This window comes from Phocoena sinus, chromosome 3, assembly GCF_008692025.1.
Source record: "Phocoena sinus isolate mPhoSin1 chromosome 3, mPhoSin1.pri, whole genome shotgun sequence".
NCBI classification, from domain to species: Eukaryota; Metazoa; Chordata; class Mammalia; order Artiodactyla; family Phocoenidae; genus Phocoena; species Phocoena sinus.
In genome coordinates, this window is record NC_045765.1 from 164,254,522 (window position 1) to 164,278,572 (window position 24,051).

Sequence of the window (24,051 nt, forward strand, 5' to 3'; positions counted from 1 at the left end):
AGCCCACGTCCCCTGCATCGGCAGGCAGACTCTCAACCACTGCACCACCAGGGAAGCCCTGGGGGTATTTTTTAAACAATTTTATTTAGTATAATTGTTACACAATCTCCACCCCTCACCCCACCACCTATATTTAATGTATACAGTTTGATGAGTTTGGACATATATATACACCCAGGATACCATCACCACAATCAAGGAAATAAACATGTAAACATACCCATCACCTCCAAAAGTTTCCTTGTGTCCCTTTCCTTTTTCTTGAGGGGGGTGCTATAGAAACACTAAAAATGAGATATACTCTCTTAACAAAATTTTAAGTTAACAATTTTAACACTGTTGTTAAATATAGGAGATCTCAAGACTTATTCATCTTGTATAACTGAAACTTTATACCCTTGAACAGCAACTCCCCATTCACCCCACTCCCTAGCCCCTGGCAACCACTACTCTATTTTCTGCTTCTGTTGTAAGTTGGACTCTTTTAGATACCTATGTAAGTGGAATCATAAAATTTTTGTCTTACTGTAACTGATTTATTTCACTTAGCATGTCTTCCAGATCCATCCATGTTGTCGCAAATAGTACAATTTTCTTCTTTTCAAAGGCTGAATAATGTTGCATTATATGTATATACCGCATTTTCCTTATCTATTTGTCTGTTGGGCATTTAAGTTGTTTACATATCTTGGCTGCTGTGAATAATGCTGCAGTGAACATGGGGGTGCAGGTATCTCCTTTAGATCCTGATTTCACTTCTTTTGGATATATATACCCAGGAGTGGGATTGCCAGATCATATGGTAGTTCTGTTCCTAATTTTTTTTTAATAAATTTATTTGTTTGTTTATTTTTTGCTGCGTTGGGTCTTCATTACTGCGCGGGGGCTTTCTCTAGTTGTGGCGAGCAGGGGGGTACTCTGTTGCGGTGCACGGGCTTCTCATGGCAGTGTCTTCTCTTGTTGTGGAGCACGGGCTCTAGGCGCGCGGGCCTCAGCAGTTGTGGCTCACAGGCTCTAGAGCCCAGGCTCAGTAGTTGTGGTGCACGGGCTTAGTTGCTCTGCGGCAAGTGGGATCTTCCCGGACCGGGGCTGGAACCCATGTCCCCTGCATTGGAAGGCAGATTCTTAACCACTGCGCCACCAAGGAAGCCCCTGTTTAATTTTTTAAGAAACCTCCATAATGTTTTACATAGTGCCTGCACCGTTTTACATTTCCATCAACATTGTACAGTTTCTCCACATCCTCGATAATAATTGTTATCCTTTGTTCTTTTGATATATCCATCCTAACAGTTATTAGATGATATCATATTGTGGTTTTGACTTATATTTCCTTGATAATTAGTGGTGTTCAGTGCCTTTTTTATATACCTGTTGACCATTTGTATTGAATCTTCTTTGGAGAAATGTCTAGTCACGTACTTAATGCATTTTTTAATTGGTTTGTTTTTGTTTTGTTTTTTAATATTGAGTTGTATGAATTCCTTATCTATTGTAGAAATTAACCCCTTTAAATATTTTCTTCCATTCCATAGTTGGCCTTTTCACTCTGTTGGCTGTTTCCTTTGCTGACAGAAAAGGAAGCTTTTAGTTTGATGTAGTCCTGCTTGTCTATTTTTGCTTTTGTTTCGTGTTTTTGGTGTCATATCATATTTTATATAGCCTGATTTATATCACCACTTCTCCACTGAAACTGCCCAGGAGAAGCCATATTAGCAGTCTTGTGCCTTACGCCTATTCTTGTATTTATTTTGCTGACTTCTCTTGTTCCTTGTCCCTCCAAATCCAGATAACCTGCAAAGATCTTTCTTCACTCTTCTTCTCATCTCTCTTTATAGTTTCACCTTCACTGAATTAATTTAATAGCACATATTCACTTACAACCAGTATTATAAAGTTCACTAAATATATCTACATTTATTTTTCCCATTAATTTCTTGGGTACCCACCAGCCCTTATTAGCAACATCCCTCTCTTGAATGCTCTCTCATCTTAAAGTCTCTAAGATACCCAAGAATTATTCAGTCCTGAGAGGTCTGTTCTCCCTCCAGATATCAAACTGAGTTAGAACTGGGGAAGGTCATCTTCCCACCCACATCACAGCATAAGTATCTCCCAATGGAATAGAAGCTCATTCACTGTTGTAATGTTGCCCTGGAGGATGCTACAGATGCTTTTATGCCACAGGAGTGATCCAAGTTTGAGAACCTCAGTTGCAGCTCAGCTAGTTCCCAATTCTAAGGTCAGTTTTCAGTTCCAAGTGTAAAACCATACTAGGACCAGCTTAGGTCCTGACAGTTCCCATCCCCAACCATGTGCTGTGGCCAAAACAGCCCTTCCTATAAGTCTTAGGCCCTTGGGTTGGGGTAAGGTAGAAAATGGCTGTAAAATAAGTGACAATGCAGTAAGGCATTTTGGAACCCAACCTCTAGAGTTCATACTAATAAAAACTATTTAAATAATGAGTAAATATGAATGTTAATGAACTTCATAGTTTACACTGACATCTCATGTCTCTACAGTAATGGACTGCTGTGGTCTCTGAAACAAAATAATTGACAGTATTGAGAATATTTAGTTCATTCAATATTAATTCGTTCATTCAACATTTCTCTTCTCTATGTCCAGATCTCCTAAGACATCATCTTTGATCTCATTCTCTTTCCTACTTTTGAAGGAAGAATTTCTTTCCTGACCAAGGCTAATCCTTTCATCCCATTACCTTAACATTTTTGTAAAGTAAGGAAAAAAACAGAACCTAAGAAATAGCAGGTTTATGATGTTTATATAAGGCAATGCATGTAAAGCACTTAGTATAGGTATATTTATTTAAAAGATATTTATTGAGCACCTACTATGTGCCAGGACTGTCCTAGATACCAGATACAGTGGCAACTCAGCAGGAAAAGTTTCCTCCTTATATGCTGTCCTAGTAATTATGCACTCAATAGTAAGTGCTCAATAAATACTTTTGCCTCCAATTTTATTATTATGTTTTGTGTTACTTTATTAATAAAATATAGGATTTTAGGTGCAGAAGAGAAACCTCCTTGCTCCTGGAAGACCTTGACATTTGCTGTGTACTCCTTAGAGAAACACAGAGGGAAAATTCACTTAGTTACTTGCTTGTTTCATATATGCCGTGACAAAGTAAACATTTATTGAATGGACATTTTAAAAGGCAAAGCATTGATTCAGTTTCCTTAATAAAGAAAATTCCAATTCAATTAAAAAGTCATCATGCAAACTAAAGATACAAGTAACCCAAAAGGAGCTTCTATTTTTAATACTGAAATAGTGAACAAAATTAAACGGGTAAAAACTTCAGTACTTAGCTGTTTAGTCGTACATTTAGTATGAATTTTTAAATACAGTGGAAAATAAGCATTTACAAATCAAGCATGGGGGGAAAATAGTTAATTCTTAATCTTTCACCTTTCAGCTAAGAAAGTAACAGTGACCCAGAAGTAATACCTTCCCACCTGAAACAACAACAACAAAAACAAAAACACCAGTTTTCAAAACACTACACTTTAGGCAATGAAGGACAGTGATTTTTTAAAAAATTTTTATTGAAGTAGAGTTGACATATATATATATTTTTTCAGATTCTTTTTCCTTTTAGGTTATTAAAAAATATTGAATATAGTTCCCTGTGCTGTACAGTAGGCCCTTGTTGGTTATCTATTTTATATATAGCACTGTGTGTGATTATGTGTGTGTGTGTGTGTGTGTGTGTGTGTGTGTGTGAAAGAAACATAAAGCTCTGTAAGACAACTTTTATTTCTCAAAAATGCATTGTGTGGGGCTTCCCTGGTGGTGCAGTGGTTGAGAGTCCGCCTGCCGATGCAGGGGAAACGGGTTCGTGCCCTGGTCTGGGAAGATCCCACATGCCGCAGAGCGGCTGGGCCCGTGAGCCATGGCCACTAAGCCTGCGTGTCCAGAGCCTGTGCTCCGCAACGGGAGAGGCCACAACAGTGAGAGCCCTGCGTACTGCAAAAAAAAATGCATTGTGTGTATGTTACAAAAACATATATATATATATATATATATATATATATATATATATACATAGGTTATATATATAGATTATATACATATATATATATATATATATATATATAACTGAGTCACTTTGCTGTACACCTGAAGCTAACATAACATTGTAAATCAACTATACTTCAATTAAAAAAAAACTGAAAAAAAAGATTCTTTAGATACATAAAGCAAATGAGGTGAGCCCTACAATTGCCCCAGCTTACTGCCTTGAGAGAGTTTCCCCACAACAGTGGAGAAAGGGAAGGGGGACCCAGGCAGAGCCCAGAGGACTCCCTGAGTTGGGGAGAAAGTACTGAGAACCCAGAGAGGTAAAGGTGCCTGGAATTTGCAGGGCAAAATAGAAGAAAGGTGATTGCTGCTCAGAAGGAGAACCCTTGAGATCTGCAGAGGGTCCCCTTGGACTATTCAGCAGAGAACTGAGCAGCACATGTATGTAAGGAAACCAGCAGGGGGCAGGGAAAGAACTACCTGGAAGTATGGGAGGAGCTAGTACCTGGTGTTCACACCAGGACCCAGAATATGTGCTTACACCCTCCAGCCAAGCTGGGAAACCAGCTGGGAACCTGATGCAGATGCTAGAATTAGCAAATCAGGACAGTGAAACAGTTTTTAATATGTATATTCCATATGTTTAGAAAGTTAAATAGAGACATGGAAGATTTTTTTAAAAAGACCCAAATGAAACTTCTAGACATGTTTGATTCATCAGTGTTTGAGATTAAAAATACACTCCATGGGACTGATGGTGGATTAGACACTGCAGAAGGAAAGACTGGTTAACTTGAAGACACCAGTAGGAATTAAACAAAATGAAATACAAAGAAAGAAAAAAAGACTTTTAAAAGTGGAAAAAGGAATCCATGACCTGTGAGACAATTCCAAGTGGCCTAATGTACACTTAATTGTAGTCACCAAAGGAGAGAAGATAGTGGGAAAGAAAAAAAAAATTTTGAAGAATTAATGGCTGAAAAATTTCCAGATTTGATGAAAACTATAAAGTCACAGATCCAAGAAACCCACTGAACCCCAAGCATAAGAAACCTGAAGAAAACTACACCCAGAGAACTTTAAAATCAAGTTGTTCAGCACTGATGATAAAGAGAAAATCTTAAAAGGAGGCAGAGAAAAAAGACACAATATATTCAAAGACATGAAGGCAAGGAATATCATAGTTTTGTTTGGTTAGAAACAGTAAATGCAAGAGAGAACAGTGGAGCAAAAATGTCTTTCAAAAATGAGGGCAAAATGAGAACTTTACTAGGCATATACATCTGAAAGAATTCATCACTGAAGGAGCCATATTACAAGAAATATTAAAAGAAGCCTTTCAGACAGAAAGGAAGTGATGCCAGATGGAATTAAATAGGTGCACACAGATGAAGAGCACTGAGTATTGTGACTATAAGTTTGGAAGGCAGATTTCATGAAAAAAATGTCTACTAACACCCCCCTCCCATAAAACTAATGTGAAGAAAACATTTAGTGAGGCCACAGCCTTCAGCAAGCACACCCAAGGGTAGTGTCTGTCCTAGCAGAAGCCCAAAAAGTTTTGTAAATCCTGACTCAGATTGTCTTGCCATATTGGACTGCTTGTAACATATGCAAAAATGCAGCAAATTAAAGTGCTTTAGATAATACGAATAATGAATTTCTGTTTACCTATGAGGAGCTCTGTATAATCTTTGTGTTAATGTTTTTAAGGTGTTATCAATTCAAAAGTATGAGTTTGTTTACTGTTATACAGACACCTTTAAGATAAAATATACAGACATACCTCGTTTTATTGCACTTCACAGATATTGCAGTTTTTAAAAAATAATTAATTAATTTTGGGGGGCTGCACTGGGTCTTCGTTGCCTGCATGCAGCCTTTCTTGTTGCGGCGAGCAGGGGCTACTCTTCATTGTGGTGCACGGGCTTCTCACTTCAGTGGCTTCTCTTGTTGAGGCGCATGGGCTCTAGGCACGTGGGTTTCAGTAGTTGTGGCATGCGAGCTCAGTAGTTGTGGCTCACGGGCTCTGGAGTGCAGGCTCAGTAGTTGTGGCGCACGTGCTTAGTTGTTCTGTGGCATGTGGGATCTTCCCAGACCAGGGCTCGAACCCGTGTCCTCTGCATTGGCAGGCGGATTCTTCACCACTGCACCACCAGGGAAGTCCCAGATATTACATTTTTTACAAATTGAAGGTTTTGGGCAACCCTGCATTGAGCAATTGGATCAGTGCCATTTTTTCTAACAGCATTTGCTCGCTTCATGTCTCTGTGTCATATTTTGGTAATTCTCACACAATTTCAATCTTTTTCATTATTATTATATTTGTTGTGGTGACCTGTGATCAGTGATCTTTGATATTAACTATTGCCAAAAGATTATGACTCGCTGAAAGCTCAGATGATGGTCAGCATTTTTAGCAATAAAGTGTTTTTAATTAAGGTATGAATGTGTTTTTTAGACATAATGTTATTGCACACTTAATGGACTACAGTATAGTATAAACATAACTTCTATTATGCACTAAAATCCAAAAAAATTCATGCAGTTCGCTTCTTTGTGATATTGACTTTATTGTGGTGGTCTGGAACCAAACGTGCAGTATCTCTGAGATATGCCTGTGTTTTATAAAGATTGGAAATGAGAACCTTCTAGAACTTGCATATTTTTAAGGAACTGCCCCCCAAAAGCAGTAGAACTTGCAGGGAGAAGAAGGAGAGGTTAGATACACAAAATGCAACCAGCAGAGGTCTTGGTACTCATTCCTTACAAATCATCTTTGCTGTCCTTCGAAATATATAAGGAGAAACATTTGAGCTTCAACAATATGCTTCCTTGGTTTTAACAATGTAAATGGAAAACCTGAGCTCTCACTTCTCAAGTGGTTCTTACTTAGATCCCTGAAATAATGTCAACATAAAAAAAAAAAATCTGCTCTTATAGAGAGCAAACTAGTGGTTAACAGTGGGGAGAGGGAAGAGGGAAAATGCTTCCCCCTAAAAGGGGATTTTAAAAAGGGGGTTATTATGGGAGTACATGAAATCATGTGTGAAACTTTTGAAAATTGTGAAGCACTGAAAGAATAAAAAGAAAAAAACAAACCATTGCCTAACCAAAATCAAAAACAAAACCAAAAAAACAAACATGAAACAACCAAAAAAAAATCTGCTCTTGTGTAAAAGAGCAAGGGTATTTTTAACATATGTAGAGGACACACCAGACCCTACTGTTTTTTTTGTGTGTGTGTGGTACGCGGGCCTCTCACTGTTGTGGCCTCTCCCGTTGCGGAGCACAGGCTCCGGACGCGCAGGCTCAGCGGCCATGGCTCACGGGCCCAGCTGCTCCGCGGCATGTGGGATCTTCCCGGACCGGGGCACGAGCCCCTGTCCCCTGCATCGGCAGGCGGACTCTCAACCATTGCGTCACCAGGGAAGCCCCCAGACCCTACTTTTTAAAGGTCTTACCGTAGAGCATCCCAGGGTAGCAAATAAAATAAACTCATCTTTTCTGGGAAGACAAATCCCTGTAATTTTGGGAGTTCTAGTTCTCCCAAGTTAACCCCTACCCTCTTTTTCAGTATTTTTCAGCATTCTTAGAAGCTTTCCCTTCCCCAAAACACAACTGTGCCAATAATTTATTTTTTTAAAGAAGTTAATTGTGGGTCTTCCCTGGTGGCGCAGAGGGTAGGGCTCCGCGCTCCCAGTGCAGGGGGCCTGGGTTCGATCCCTGGTCAGGGAACTGGATCCCACATGCATGCCGCAACTAAGAGTTCACATGCCACAGCTAAGGAACCAGTGAGCTGCAACTAAGGAGCCCGTGAGCCGCAGCTAAGGAGCCCACCTGCTACAACTAAGACCCAGTACAACCAAATAAATAAATATTTTTTAAAAAAAGAAGTTAATTGTGATATTATGAAAACTTTTTCTGAATTTTTTAGTTAAAATACATAATTTACTATAATTATGTTTATTAAAAACTTAAGTGTATGGAAAAATAAAACAGAAAGATTACAATATGGTATAAAAGTCCTATAGCTGGAACAGCTGAAATCCTTGCCGTGCTCAATGAATCATTTTTCATTAAAGTTAATCTTTTAACGGTGGGTGTCAGGCAGATTTTTAGAATCATTCTTCCTTGGTTCAGCTGGCTGTTTTTTTAAGGTGATGTATCAAATATCACAAAGGTAATTCACCGTGTAATTAGACCTTTGTAATTAGAATCAGCGTCCTTGTCCTTCTGCTGGAATATAAAGAATGAAAAGTATAGGTTTAAAGCATTATTTTCTTCAATCTGCAATAGGTATGTAATATGAAGATGCAGTTAGTATATAGAAGCACCTAGATGGCCAGTAGGGACTAAACACAATACTCCAAATCACATAAAAAATAAATTATTTATTGTTTCACTTTTGGTTACAGGGGTATTAATATCTGTTGGGTACAGGACATTTGCCAAACATAGCACAGGCTTATTTTTCATGGTCAGTGTCTCATTTAATCTTCACCTCAACCTAATGAAGTAAGTATTGTAAACCCATTTTACAGATGATGAAACTGATCCTTAGAAAGACTATAGCTTATTCAAGTCCCTGCGGCTGATGGGTCCCAGGACTGTGATATGAATTCAGGTCTGTCTGAAATCCTCATCCTTCGGGTCCACATCAGCAACCTCTGCTTCTCAAATTTAACGTCTTGAGAAATCCTAATTTCCCCTTTGACCATACTGTCTTTTTGGTCTGATTTCCAGTTTCTGTATAGCTGATAGCATTAATCTTTTTGATGGTTTTATTTCAGGAATTACAGTTTGAAAGGCTGACCCGAGAGCTAGAGGCAGAACGCCAGATCGTCGCCAGCCAACTGGAGCGATGCAAGCTTGGATCCGAGACCGGCAGCATGAGCAGTGTCAGGTACTGCGGGCACTGCTCCTCAGGGCTGGGCTTTGAGCTGCCAGTGGAAGGAAATTGTGGTGTTTCTCTTCTCCTTGCAAACCTGGCGGTGGAATTAGAACATTCAGTCAGATAGATGTTGGAAAGGAATTGTAACCAACCCGATTTAAGATGTTCAAAAGGTGTCTGATCTGATTTGTACTTGAAACTCTTCATAAAATGAACGCCTGCCTTGAATGCAAATTATGCATCATTTTACACAAAAAGGAGGCTTTGCATTTAGTCAACTTACTGGAAATGAGGAGATGCCATGTCACAGTCTCTCAGCTTGGTTCTTTTTTCTAAATGATCCACAGTTGCAGGTTCTGGAAATGAAGGCGAGAAGGTTTTGGTGTAACTTGTGTTGTTTGCCAATATGCAATGCTAAATTATAAAATTGCTCCTCAAACATCAACCAATGCAATTCCTGTGTGTGAAAGCATTCAAATCCATAGATAGAATGGGTTGCTTATTCAGTTAGGGGTTGGTTTGAGATTATGAAATATTTAAAAACAAAACTTAGTTGCTTGACCACAAAATAAATTATCTGCCTAAGGACCATGTGTTCATATTTAAAAATAGAAGTGTGCGTGTGTGACTGTGGCGTGTGTGTGTGTGTGAAACAAACATAAATAAAGCTCCGTAAGACTACCTTATTTTTCAAAAATGCATCATACTTTCCTGTCATCTTGTTCTGTATTGTGGTTTTGACATGCTACATTTTTAGGGAGGTATCTTCCTTAAGGAAACAACAGTTGCTATGGCAAATAAACTCCAGCATTCTAGCGACTTAACACAATAGCGGTTTGTTTCTTATTCATGCAACAGATAGAGGTGGTGGATGCTGGTCAGGGGGCTGCTTCCCTTCCATGCAGTAATTAAGGACCCGGCTTCTCTCTTGAGAGCCCTGCCATCCCCTACAGCCTCATGGTCAATTGCATTGTCAATTGCATCACTGCAACCACAGTCCATTGGTGAGAACCAGTCACATGCCCTCTCATAGATGGAAATGGGGCAGGGATTCCTAGTCTTGGCGTCTGTACCCACTCTACCTAAGAGGAAGGAACATGAGTTTGAGGGTCTCTTAACCAACTACTGCCACAAAAGAACTAACACATGCTTGAATCCATTGCTCTTAAAATATTCTATCATTGTAAGATTAATTTGTAGTTGGAATGTTTCCTATTGGAGCTACCTGCCATTAATCTTTTAACATTGTTCTTTGCTTTGTCCAACAGTGATAACCTTTAAATGGAAATCATTGCACCTCTTGTTAGACTAAATTGCTTTGAAATATCATTTTCAATAGTAAAGCCTTAATTGCGGTATGTTAAAGCCCATCTGCTTTGGCACCCAAGTACCTAGGCTATACTAGCTACAAATAGGTACATTGTAATCTCTTAAACTCATCACAGACTTGTCTGAACATCCACATTAACTAAAGTAGGATGGACAAGAAAAAGGAGAAGTGAATTGTGTCCACTTGAAATTGTTTTCAGAAGGTTGACTGGTTGAAGGTAGTGAGACTAAAGTATGGGGAAAAATAATATTTATAGGTGTGTATTTGATTTAGTACATGTGGTTGTACATATTTGAAGAGCTCTTTTTTAATAGTGAACATTGCCTGAGAAGCTAAGTCTGTCAGATTTTTTTAGGTCCGTAAACACTGGTTGAGTTGACATCTACATCATTTGCTTTGAAACCCATTGTTTCACCATTGGTCAGATTACCTTTTCAATTTGTATTCCTAATCTTTCTGTGTGATAACTTTGCATACTTTCCATCTCCATCTTGTATTTTGTTTCACCCCCCTCCAGCCCTTGGTAGCAGCAGGCCTGGGGGACCATGTTGTATCCTGTGCCTCAATTCCCAACTTCTGATTGGATCAGAAATGGATATCTGACCCAAGGGTGATTCATCCAGTAACTGGCCTGCAAGAAATTAGTCTTGTGCTCTTGAGAATGTGAACTAAGTGACCCCAAATCTGTGACATCTAATGGTTTGTGCTAGGAGATGGTGGCCATGAGGATTGGGTGCTGGTGGAAGAATCTGTGGTGACATAGAGTAGTCCAACAGAGACTCTGTGGTTCCTGAAAGTCAGAGACCAGTTTAGTTCCCATCATGACTGGCTGCATTTAGATGTTGCATCTATGAGATTACCTTTTAAATTCTTAAAAACTTTTCTCCTCCCTCATTTGATTTGATTGAGTTGATATCTTTTCTTAGGTCTAATGTTTCATGAATAGAACACATCAGTGAACTGTCAAAGTAGGCAGAAAAATTATCCCATGACAACTTGTGATTATTTATACTGTCTCTTGTATTCCCAGATCACAGCCCATGATACATAATCAATAATTCTGTATTAAATATATATTAAATAATAGTGCTGAGTGCAGATGACCCTGCCTAATTATTTCCCCTTGCCATATAGCTATATATATGTCTTCATCAAGCTTGATTATTTTGTATTTTGGAAATGTCTAATGTATGAATCTGCATTTGAATAATACAAGAAATTTACTGATATTTCACTGGAGAAAATCCAATACATACCTTCCACTGGTTTTTTTTTTTTTTTTTTTTTTTTTTTTTTTGTCACAACCTAGTTGTTTGCTCAGCTTCAGAAATGCACCTTTGGAAATTCAAGTCTTTATTAAGGGTGATAGATTAACCTAGTTAGCACATCAAAGGGGATGTTTAAAACTAAACAAAATAGAATGTAAACAATTTTTGAAAAACGAGAACAGGTAAAGAAGTCTGTGATGATTTAGATTTGTTTTATCTTCTTAGGGATGCTAGGGAGGAGTAAGAGGGTTTGTTAGAGGATATGAAACAAAATCAAATATTTTTCAGATTTTTAAATAAGTGGTAAAAATGACTGGTAAATACAGTTTGGTTTTCCTCTGCCTGTACTGGCGTTAGGAAATTGGTCCATCTGATTCCTAAGACCTTTCCTGGTAGTTACACTGACAATTTAAACTTAATGAAAAGACATTATTAGTATGCATTAATAACAGCCAAATTTGTAATAGTCAATCAAATCTTAAATGAGAATGCCGAGAATTTGGAGAAGGGAGAATCTGGAGATAGCTATTGTTGCAGCACAAAGCAACTTCTGCATCCTCATATCTAGCGTACAAGTAGCTGCAAATAAGAACACTGTGATCTCTTAAACTCTTCTCAGACTTTTCTAAGCAAATTCATATCATAGCTTCCAGAAATCAGATCAATTATTGGTTGTTGAAGTGTTGTCAGTCTTCTAGAATAGAATTATTGTTGCTTCTTACTATAGCTACAGTTCCACTATGTCCCTCATCGCCTTCCTCTCTTTGGCTTTCCTCACTGGATTCAGGCCAAACCTTTCCAAGCTCTTGGATCCTTCTTCCTCGTACAAGAAGAGAGTTTGGTTCCCTGGCTTCTCCCTAATTCCCCAGAACCATCCAGATCTGAATCAGGAATGTTATTTATATAGAGGAGGCCCTTTATTTAGGGTCATGACCAAATCCTTCTCGCTAATAGCCTAATAGCCCAATTCCACCCTCTGGCCAGTTGCAACTACTTGGTTCTCACCCATTCCTCAGGCTAAGACCTGTCAGGGAGGTGTTGGTCCAGCAGCCCTAGGAGCCAACTGGTCCTCTTCTAGATGGGGCCCTGTGTTGCTCCTGCAAGCCCCAGAGGACTTGCCTGTACCCATGCCCTTGTCATACTCTCTGTAGACCCCTGGAACAGCATTCTAACTCATCCCTTTGCCTGCATTCTGCCCAAATCCATCCTCCATGTGGTGTGAAATTGATCTACGTAAACACATAGATCAGAACCATGTCTGTGAAGGACCTTTTCCCACTTCTGCAATTTCATAAATACGCCACTCTTTCCCACCTCACGTGGTTATAGGCATGTGATCCCTTCCATCTAGAATATCCTGCTTCTTTTGCCAGGTCACCTCTTCCTATGGATCCAGTTACCCAGCTCAGGGCTCACATTCTTCTGAATGTCTTCTTGATCTGTTCAAATTGGGGCCAGATGTCCCTTCCTTGGGAATTATTAGAACTTAACAAAGTTTGGAGTCTGGGACTCTGTTGACCCTTCTAGAAGATCCTTGCTACAGAATGTTCTAACCTTCAGTCAAAGGACACTGGGGATTTTCTCAAGTGCTACTGAAAATTTAAGGATACCAGACTAGATGCCTTACTCATATCCCTTGATTCCCATGGGCAGCAGGAACATAATGGGAGAGAACTCGAATTCACATAATAGTTGGACCTATCTTATGAACTCTTTCTAAAGGAGACCTGATGCTTGGAAGACTGATGATGAGGATGCTGACGATGATTTTGACAAGAGTCGGTCTGGAGCTCAAAGACAATGTCAAAAAATTCAAAGCTAGAGAGATTTGACACATGATAAATTCTCCTTTGCTGGCTTTAAAGATGGAGCTAAAGACGTGGCTAGCAACACACGTGGCTTCTAGATCCTAAGAGTGATTCCCAGCTGACAGCCGGCAAGGAGAAGGCGACCTCAGTCTTAGGACCAAAGGGAATTGAATTCCACTCATAGCCTGAATGAACTTGCAAGCAGGTTATTCCCCAGAACCTTTAGAAAGGAAAGTAGCCCAGCAGAAACTCTGATGAGAACCTTGTAAGACCCTGAACAGAGAATCCAGCCATGCCACGCCTGAAAAACTTATGAAATTTACAAAATTTACAAAACTTACAAAACTGTTAGCTATACAAAAATTGTATGTTTTCTAAGCTGCTCAGTTTGTGGTAACTAGTTATGCAGGAATAGAAAATGAATATAGTGCTTTTCTATTGGTGGTATTATATGTTACAACAAGCTGAATTATGAAAGATTTTTAGAGGAAATAAATTTTATTCTATGGGCATCTGTATTCCATTCAAAACTTTAATTTCTGTTGCCAATTTTATTTTTCATGCATATGCACATGTATTTGGATTCACATATTAAAATAATCTATAGCTTTGATTCTAAGAAGTAGAGGTATTTGAATGTAGAGTGGAGTCATTATTTACTGTAGAATAAGGAAAACTAATAAAGCAATCATCTTTAGCCTTGCCATTTTTATAATATAGATACCCAAGACTCCAATTGGAGTAATATATGTTTCAAAAGACAAAATGTAGGAACTTCCCCGGCAGTCCAGTGGTTAAGACTCTGCCTTCCAGTGCAGGAGACAGGGGTTCGATCCCTGATTGGGGAACTAAGATCCCACATAGAGGGGCACAGCCAAAAATTACAAAATGTAATATATGTGTAAAAACTGCTTGCTCCACATTAGAAGATGCTCTTTCTTTCTAGCAGATGAATTATTGAATTTCTCACAAACCAGTTTCTTCAAAAGTCTGCCATAGTTTGGAGATTGGGATACAAAAGGAATTCATGTTATAAATGTTATCGAAGGTCATTCTCTTTATTAACTAGCTTCTGTGAGTATGCCAACAGTTTTATAAATAGATAAATAGAGTCTAAAAATATAAATAGAGTCTAAAAATAGAGTCTAAAAATCTTTTCCAGACCTACAAAGAAGTCAGGCTTATTTTAGAGAAAATACTGATCTGGTTAAATTAACAGTGAAGAAATATGTCAAGTAATCACAAACTTTTGTCAGATGAAATGTATTTATTTAAAAGCATAATTTCTGCCCAGAGATAAACCCACGCACATATGGACACCTTATCTTTGATAAAGGAGGCAGGAATGTACAGTGGAGAAAGGACAGCCTCTTCAATAAATGGTGCTGGGAAAACTGGACAGGTACATGTAAAAGTATGAGATTAGATCACTCCCTAACACCATACACAAAAATAAGCTCAAAATGGATTAAAGACCTAAATGTAAGGCCAGAAACTATCAAACTCTTAGAGGAAAACATAGGAAGAACACTCTATGACATAAATCACAGCAAGATCCTTTCTGACCCACCTCCTAGAGTAATGGAAATAAAAACAAAAATAAACAAATGGGACCTAATGAAACTTCAAAGCTTTTGCACAGCAAAGGAAACCATAACCAAGACCAAAAGACAACCCTCAGAATGGGAGAAAACATTTGCAAATGAAGCAACTGACAAAGGATTAATCTCCAAAATTTACAAGCAGCTCATGCAGCTCAATAACAAAAATACAAACAACCCCATCCAAAAATGGGCAGAAGACCTAAATAGACATTTCTCCAAAGAAGATATACAGAATGCCAACAAACACATGAAAGAATGCTCAACATCATTAATCATTAGAGAAATGCAAATCAAAACTACAATGAGATATCACCTCACACCAGTCAGAATGGCCATCATCAAAAAATCAAGAAACAATAAATGCTGGAGAGGGTGTGGAGAAAAGGGGACACTCTTGCACTGCTGGTGGGAATGTGAATTGGTTCAGCCACTGTGGAGAACAGTATGGAGGTTCCTTAAAAAACTACAAATAGAATTACCATATGACCCAGCAATCCCACTACTTGGCATATACCCTGAGAAAACCAAAATTCAAAGAGAGTCATGTACCAAAATGTTCATTGCAGCTCTATTTACAATAGCCAGGGCATGGAAACAACCTAAGCGCCCATCATCGGATGAATGGATAAAGAAGATGTGGCACATATACACAATGGAATATTACTCAGCCTTAAAAAGAAATGAAATTGAGCTATTTGTAATGAGATGGATAGACCTAGAATCTGTCATACAGAGTGAAGTAAGTCAGAAAGAAAAAGACAAATACCGTATGCTAACACATATATATGGAATTTAAGGGAAAAAAATGTCATGAAGAACCTAGGGGTAAGATAGGAATAAAGACGCAGACCTACTGGAGAACGGACTTAAGGATATGGGGAGGGGGAAGGGTGAGTTTTGACAGGGCGAGAGAGAGTCATGGACATATACACACTAACAAACGTAGTAAGGTAGATAGCTGGGGGGAAGCAGCCGCAAGGCACAGGGATATTAGCTCGGTGCTTTGTGACAGCCTGGAAGGGTGGGAAGGGGAGAGTGGGAGGGAGGGAGACGCAAGAGGGAAGACATATGGGAACATATGTATATGTATAGCTGATTCACTTTGTTGTGAATCAGAAACTAACACACCATTGTAAAGCAATTATACCCCAATAAAGATGTTTAAAAAAAAAAAAAAAAAAAAAAAAATCAACACAAAATGAACCACGATATTGTAATGTAAAACTGTAAAACTCTTAGAATTAAGCATAGGAGAAATCTTTGGGACCCAGTGCTAAGTGAAAAGTTCTCAGAAAAAAAAAAAAAAAAAAAAAAAAAAAAAAAAAAAAAAAAAAAAAAAGCATAATTTCTGCATTTTCTTAAGAAGTCATATATGAATGTAATTGTTTTCCAAAGTAAGGCATATTGTGCATTTCTTAATTATCCTGCAGGATATGATTTTGAAACAAGTAGATATTTCCATTTATTCTTTTTAAATAAAGAAGGAAGAAATTTGCCAAAATACTTCATTTTGGAAACCAGACATATTAAATAATTACTTAAAAATTTTCAAATAAAGTTTTTTAAATTATGTAGATATTTCTACATATACACACATTCCTAAACAGTCATGTAGCCAAAGGCAAAAAACCACTCAAAGCCATAAGATTCTAGATTCTTACCACCAGTGAATACTTCTGCCATTAAAAACAAAAAAAAACAAAAAAAAAGAAAAGAGCTTTTGAATAATTTTTAAGAATTTTTTTTTCATTAAATGAAGTTTTTATTTTAAAAACCTGGACAAAAACTGCTGCCTCTTCCTCCCCTGCACTGGGACCTTGTGAGCCTCCGCAGCCACTAGAAGTAGGTGCTGGGCCTCTTGTTTCTTCCCCTCATCTCTAAGTAATTCCCCAAGGACAGAGCCTCAGAGTATATGGCAAAGCAGTGGCCAGCACATAACAGTTCAATCAATGCCAAATGAATAAAAAATAAATAAGTACACAGTACTTTCATTACTGTTCTTATTTTCATTGCTATTTTTGGGGGGGGCAAAAATCACCAGTCTTACTATCTATACATATTTCCATCTCTATACATTACATATAAGATATTGTATATTATTCTGACCTTGCCAGATTCCAAAATAGTACTCTGGAATCCAAGGCCTGTTGGTTTGATGTGCTCTGTGGTGTGGAACTGTGGTTGACCTATTCTCATATTTTCACTCTCATCTTAAGAAGATGATGATAATAGTGATAATTTTAACAATAATAATGGTAGTATTTTTGCAGCAATTTCCATAGGCTGGGCACAATATTAACTGTGGTTTATATAGGTCATGCCATTTACTCTTAGTTAACCCTATGAGTTAATAAGCCTTACTTGTATTTCATTTTGTAGATGAGAAAACTGAGATTCTGAGTGAGAACTTGCTTTCCCAACATCCAGCAGCTAGTGACCAAACATTGGTTTTTGAACCCATGATTTTTGAACCCAGGTATCTTTACTCCCCAAGTACACACTTAAAATGCCTCGCTGGAATGCTGTTATTATCGTGTCTTAAATGGTGTCTTGAATTATGTTGTAAATAACCATCTAAATGTCTTCAGTCCATTTTCACCCTAGAGGTAAAACGTTTTTGAACTGATTTTCTTCTTCTTCCCTCTCCTCCCCCCCCGCCCCCCCACCTCCAATGATTATAGCAGTTTCGAAGTTCTTCATCTGAATATGTTTCTGATTTCATTCTTATACAAATGATATAAAGAGTGTCAATAGTATAGGTTATCATTGCTTTTAAGTGCATCCAAAGTAACTGTTCAGTATTCTCTTGCAAATTGCCAGTGGACAAATTACACTAAGTCTATAAAATATTAGTTATCACATTGTCTTAGTTCAGGCTGCTGTAAGTGAATACTATACATTGGGTGGCTTACAAACAACATAAATGTATTTCTCACATTTCTGGAGGCTGGGAAGTGCAAGATCAATGCACAGGCAAATTCACTGTTTGGTGAGAAGCTGCTTCCTGGGTCATAATCTTTATGCTGTGTCATCACATAGTGAAAGGGACACAGGAGCTCTCCAGGGCCTTCTGTATAAGGGCACTAATCCCATTCATGAAGGCTCCATCCTCATGACTTCACCTCCCAGAGACCTCATCTCCAGATACCATCACACTAGGGATTAGGTTTCACCATAAAACGTAAATTTTGGAGGGACACAAACATTCATTCTATAGCACAATTAAGCACATTGTTCTAGATTTCTGTGGGATAAGAAATAGTCAACTGTCCTGAGAATTTTATGTAGGTCTTAAAAATATTTAATAGTTATAATTATCTGATATATGTCTTAGGGCAATTATTGTATCTTAACACTTTTGCATCAAATTTGAAGCCTGTCCTCTTTCCAAAGTGAGATATCAATAAACTAATATTAGTTTTACATCAAAAAATTATTAATATACCAAATTTTATTTAGAGGTTTTGCATTGTAAAACAGATTTTTGAGGAAAACTAACTAATATATATTAAAATTTAATATTCCAATTGGTAGAAAACTGCAAATATTTATAAATATAGTTAGTCTAGAAGATGCTTCATGTTTTCTTTCATCTTTACAGCATTTTTTTTTTCAAACTCATAGATCTGAAAGGTGAAGTTTGTGGCTCCATAAATTGGACCTAAATTTCATCATTGTGGGGTTTTTTTGCTGTACGCGGGCCTCTCACTGTTGTGGCCTCTCCCGCCACGGAGCACAGGCTCCAGACGCACAGGCTCAGCGGCCATGGCTCATGGGCCCAGCCGCTCCACAGCATGTGGGATCTTCCCAGACCGGGGCATGAACCCATGTCCCCTGCATCAGCAGGCGGACTCTCAACCACTGTGCCACCAGGGAAGCCCCCATCGTTGTGTTTTTATGGTATTGCCTAGCTTTCCTAATTTCTCTGAATTTTACTCTTCTCATCTACACAAATGGGGATAATGCTTTTCAGTAATTTTGTAAAGATTAAATGAGAAATGTAAGTAAAGCATCTCACACAGCATCTTGCATGCTGTTACTAGTGAATCATATATGTTTTTTGCCCTGATACAGATAAGTTTTTCACTGAAGTCTCCTTAATTTTTCTGCAAAAAATTATAAAATAGTTCCTCTCACTAGGACTAAAACATCTATCAGGATAGCACCACTTTTGTCTCTTTCATAATATAGACTAGAGAACCACATGGAAATTGACACAATGAAATGGAAGAAAGCCAAATCAGTTTCCCTTTCACCTGGGGCAACTTAATGTGTCTCTGGACCCACTGCTAGAGCTGGAGATGGGACTTTTGATATTGTGTCATCATCAAAAGGAGAGCAGTAATGGAAGGATAACATATGTATGGCAGGAAATAGTAAATTAAGGTATAGAAGCCAGTGACTCTCTGAATAGATGTGTTTCAAACAGGGAACAGCAAGAGATGAATACATTGACCCAAACATGCATGCTCATTAGTCTCCTGGTTATATAAAGGTATAAGTGTGTTGAGAAGTAGAAGAACCTGTTGATGAAGGTACTTGTGTGTCCTCCATTCTGCCTTTGCTCAGATGCCGAAGGTCCAAAAGCTTTTACCAAGTTTACTTAAATTTATATTTGTCTGTTATGCTCATGTCAGAGGACTGGAAACCAGTGATATGTCAACTGACAAAAAAACAATGAGTATTTGATCCACTTAAGAAGAACTTCAGTTGTCAAGACTGGATGATGAACACCATGAACGCTGTATGTTCAAATTATTAAGACGGAAAGGCAGTCGGGGCATAGCAGGAAGATCATGGTCTGGGCACCGAAACACTCAAGCTGTGACTTGGGACAAGTCATTTGGGTTTTCTGGGCCTCTGTTTCCTCACCTGTAAAATAGGAAACATTGAGCACCTAAGTCTGTTCCAGATGTGTCACTGTGCCCTTCATCTCATTCAAACCTTTCATGATACACAGTAAGTCACATCTGAATATTTTAACATAGGGACTTTTCTTGGACTTGAATAATAGAGCCAAGTAATTCAGTCATGAGGATGGCAAGATGTTACCAAATAGATTTGGTGCTTCAGAGGAAAGCAGACAGATGTCTACACGTTTATGTAGGGAGTTTGTTCAATATGGGAACATCTCCAGTTGGGTTATGGCATGGACTTTATATTTGGGAAAACACAGTCTAAAAGAAGTTTGTAAGTATATTGTAAACTGCCTCAGATAGTCTAGGTGTGTTCTACATTGGCTAAAAGCTGGGCGAAAGACAGGGAGCTGGAAGAGAGCTTTTCACACTGAGAGCTCACGTGGACCGGGACTCTTAAGAAGTAAAATCGCTGGTTTTATTTATTTAAAAAAAGATGCTTGTGAAAGACTGTATGGACCCAACATGTTAGCAGGCACTCCTTGGGCTTCAAAAGTGAATGTGGGGCTTCCCTGGTGGCGCAGTGGTTGAGAGTCCGCCTGCCAATGCAGGGAACACGGGTTCATGCCCCGGTCCGGGAAGGTCCCACATGCTGCGGAGCGTCTGGGCCCATGAGCCATGGCCGCTGAGCCTGCGCGTCCGGAGCCTGTGCTCTGCAACAGGAGAGGCCACGGCAGTGAGAGGCCCGCGTACTGCAAAAGAACATAAATAAATAAATAAAAAGTGAATGTGGTGAAGCTCCTGGTCTCCAGGGGGTTACTGTCAAATACGGAGAGAGACACCTAAGCAGGCAGAACATGCTGGAACATGTTGGTGCCATGAAGAGAACAGGAGGCCGTGCCAGTGATGGTTTCACAGAGGGATATTTGTGTGTCGAAGATGTGAAACATTGGCAGGGAAAGAACTGGGATAAAGGCATTGCTCAGAAGGAAAGTACAAAGTCAGAAAGACAAGGGTGGATAGGAATCAGTGTGGTTGGTATAGCGAGCCCATAGATGGACTGGTGTTGATTAAGGGTGCAGACAGACAGGACCATTTGGTGAGCAGTCAGGCTAGAGACTTTGGGTTTTGTTGAGTGGGCGATAGAACGTGGAAGACGGTTCTCCCCAAGGAAGTGATATTCTGGAAGGAAGCATTGGTTCTGCCAGCTGCGTGGAGAATGGATTGAAGCCCGTGGAGGCTGGTGACAGCCACATAAGATGCTAGCCTCTGTGCAGGAGATGGGTCATAAAACTGAAAGCAAGGTCATGAGCACTTGACAGTGGTTTCAGAGTTAGAGTTGGGAGGGTCTGGAAACTCACTTGTGTCAAAGGAGACAGAGCAGGATTGAAAAATTACTATTTTTTTTTTTAACTTAAACATTTGGGTAGGCTAAGCCAACACTGGGAGCTTAGCTCCAACGCAACCATTGCCTATTTTCAACAAGGAACCTTTGATTTTTTTATTTCATGGTATGTGAATGTATGCTAATTCCCTTTTATCCAGGAGAAGCTATCATAGAATTTTAAATTTAAGAGATTGCTGCGTTAGCAGCAGGCAGCAAAGATGTTGCCTAATTTGTTGACAGTAAAGTGGTATTCATAAGCCCCAGTCTTCGGAAACATCTGTTTGTTTAGTACCTCAAGAGCTGAGGAAGTTTAAAACTCGTCACAAATTGTTGCTTCGTCTTACACACTTATTTGAGAATGTAACTCTCAGCAAGATTTTATTGAAAAGATCTGTCCAAGGAATTGACTGCCAGCTTTACCCCAAATCTAGCAATTAACCTTCTCTTTCTGATGTGTAGATGATGGTCTCCACCTGTTGAGACTCACTGTCATTTTGACATTCCTCATTTAAGGTAAAGAGTTCATTCTGTCTTTCGGGATTCTTGGATTGCCTGTCGTATCATAAATGCCCAAGAAATACTGAAGCTCTAATGTTTAGGAGGTGGTCCGGGTGGCGTTTAAGACAATGCAGTTTGGAACCGGTAAGTTTTGGCTTTGAATCTTCGCTCTGCCTATTGCTAAGTGTGTGACATTGGGAAATACTAGTCCTCTAGAAACTCAATTTATCTGCCTGTAAATTGGGGTGAATAGTACTTATCTGAGATGTTGGTTATAAGGATCAAATGTGGAAAAGTGTTTAAAATAAATAACATAGTGTTTGTCACTGAGAAAATATTTGATATATGTGGGCTGGTCCTCTTCTTAATGAATTAATTAATTTTTATAAATATTATAATTATGACTCACTTGTCACGTGCACAAGTAGATAGGAAATGCCCTCATCTTCATAGAGCACTGTTATTTGTTTATACCTTTCCTTCTTTTTGTTTTATTTAGTGGATGATTATGGTGATATCAAATTAACTGAAGACAGAGTATTCTGACTCACCATTTTCTGCTAGGGACACCACAGTATGGTGATATTCTTGAATTATTGTGTGAGCAGTATGTATGTGATCATATAGCCACGATGTACTGGAACATCACACTGTTTGATATGGTCTCATAACCATAAAAATTGCACTTGCCTCAGGTGGACAGTTGCTCAAGTCACTATAATTTTGAGTGTCTGTGTCCTACTGTTATTAATAAGCTCATTTAATGCCTTTGTAACCTGGTACTAGAAAATAATTTTACCAAAGAGATGAAGGTGGGAATAGAGAAATTCCTCAATGTTACTGAAACACTGGAATTGTTAGCACTGTTTTAAAGCCTTTTGGGGTCTTTGAGGGACTGTGGAAGCTAATAGCATCCCTCTGGGACTTGTGTCTAAAAGTTGAGGTCTGCCTACCTAGTTCCCAAATCAGAGAAGTGTTGCCCTCAGCCACGTGAGTGGGTTGCTAGGGCCAGTGAAACAAGGACAAGTCTATAAGAACATGGGTTTGTGGAGTCCTCTTTTAGGACAGGAAGGAGTGCAAGATCTCATTCATCCATTCATTCATGGCTTCGTAAAACACACATAAATTATGGCCCTACTATGTGTCACACAGTGTAATAGACACTGGGAGTACAGCTCTGGATGAGAAAAACACATTGCCTGCGCTCAGGTAACTTAGTCTTCATGCTGCCTTAGGGATGTTATTTAGGATAATAGCAAGATCTTTCTCTGCTGTCCTAGTGTCTATAGCAAGATGTCTATCAAGCTAACCTTCGTGTGTGTGATCAACCACTTAATATGAAGTTAACGCAGCAAATGCAAGAGCAAAACTCAAGAGACAGAATTAAGTTAGCTTGATTCTATTTAAACTGCCCTTTGGGGTGCGGGTACAGAGATTTATTTTAAGCTTGAACCTGGCCATTTCAAACACTTCTTATATTTGGCTAATGAACTAGCATTCCAGAGGGAGAAAATTCATCCCAACTTAGTTTCCTGTGCAGCTCCTAGAGTCAGAACAAAGGAATAATAAACTAATGAAGACATAAAGCTCTGTAGGATATTTGAAAGTTTTTAGAGAAATATTAAAAACTTCAAAATAAAGGAATTTTAGGAAATAAGATATAAAGGAATCAGCAGTGTTTCTGCCAGGGGATTGAATTCATCATTTTTCACAGATTTCACTGGCATCATTATTCCCAGGGAGAATTCTTTCATGTTAAGTCAGAAAAGCACAAAACCAAATAAAACTCTGAAATGCTAATTGAATACAATGATAAAATAAGGAACTTCCAAATAAAAGTATTCTATTAAAATGGACTGATAGCTTATTTTTTAAATGTTATCATTGTTTCATAGGGCCTTAGTTATGAAGTGAATTTTTTTGAGATTATGCTATACAAATGATTCTCAGGAAAATCTTATACTTTAAGATAGTGGTATATATAGTATAATGAAATATATGATATATACAATGGAAAATTTGTGGTATGTTTACATGGATGTTTTCAAAAATGCCACAGCTCTACTGAGGAAATAGAATTTGACCAATGGTTGTTCGAGATGCTTTTCTGCCTTTCTTTAATTGCCTACCTCACCGTCTTAGAGATAAACACTAAACTGAATTTTCATGTTTATTCATTCCCTTGGATTGCTTTGTATTTTCCCACATGCAAACATCCAGATATGCAAAATATTATTTGGTTGGCCTGTTTTTGTTTTTGTGTGTGTGTGTTTTTTAATTAATTTATTTAATTAATTTATTTATTTTTAGCTGCACTGGGTCTTTGTTGCTGTGTGCGGGATTTCTCTAGTTGCGGCGA

The 24,051-nt window shown here is 38.6% G+C and overlaps 1 protein-coding gene across 1 annotated transcript in view; it reads left to right on the plus strand.

The window, feature by feature from the left end:
* The window catches only part of CTNND2 (catenin delta 2), a 944,584-nt gene that overhangs the window by 337,364 nt on the left and 583,169 nt on the right, over positions 1-24,051 (plus strand). Inside the window, exon 3 of the mRNA XM_032628308.1 lies at positions 8,841-8,953. Coding sequence (XP_032484199.1) covers positions 8,841-8,953 — 113 coding nt within the window. The remainder of the gene's footprint in view (positions 1-8,840; positions 8,954-24,051) is intronic.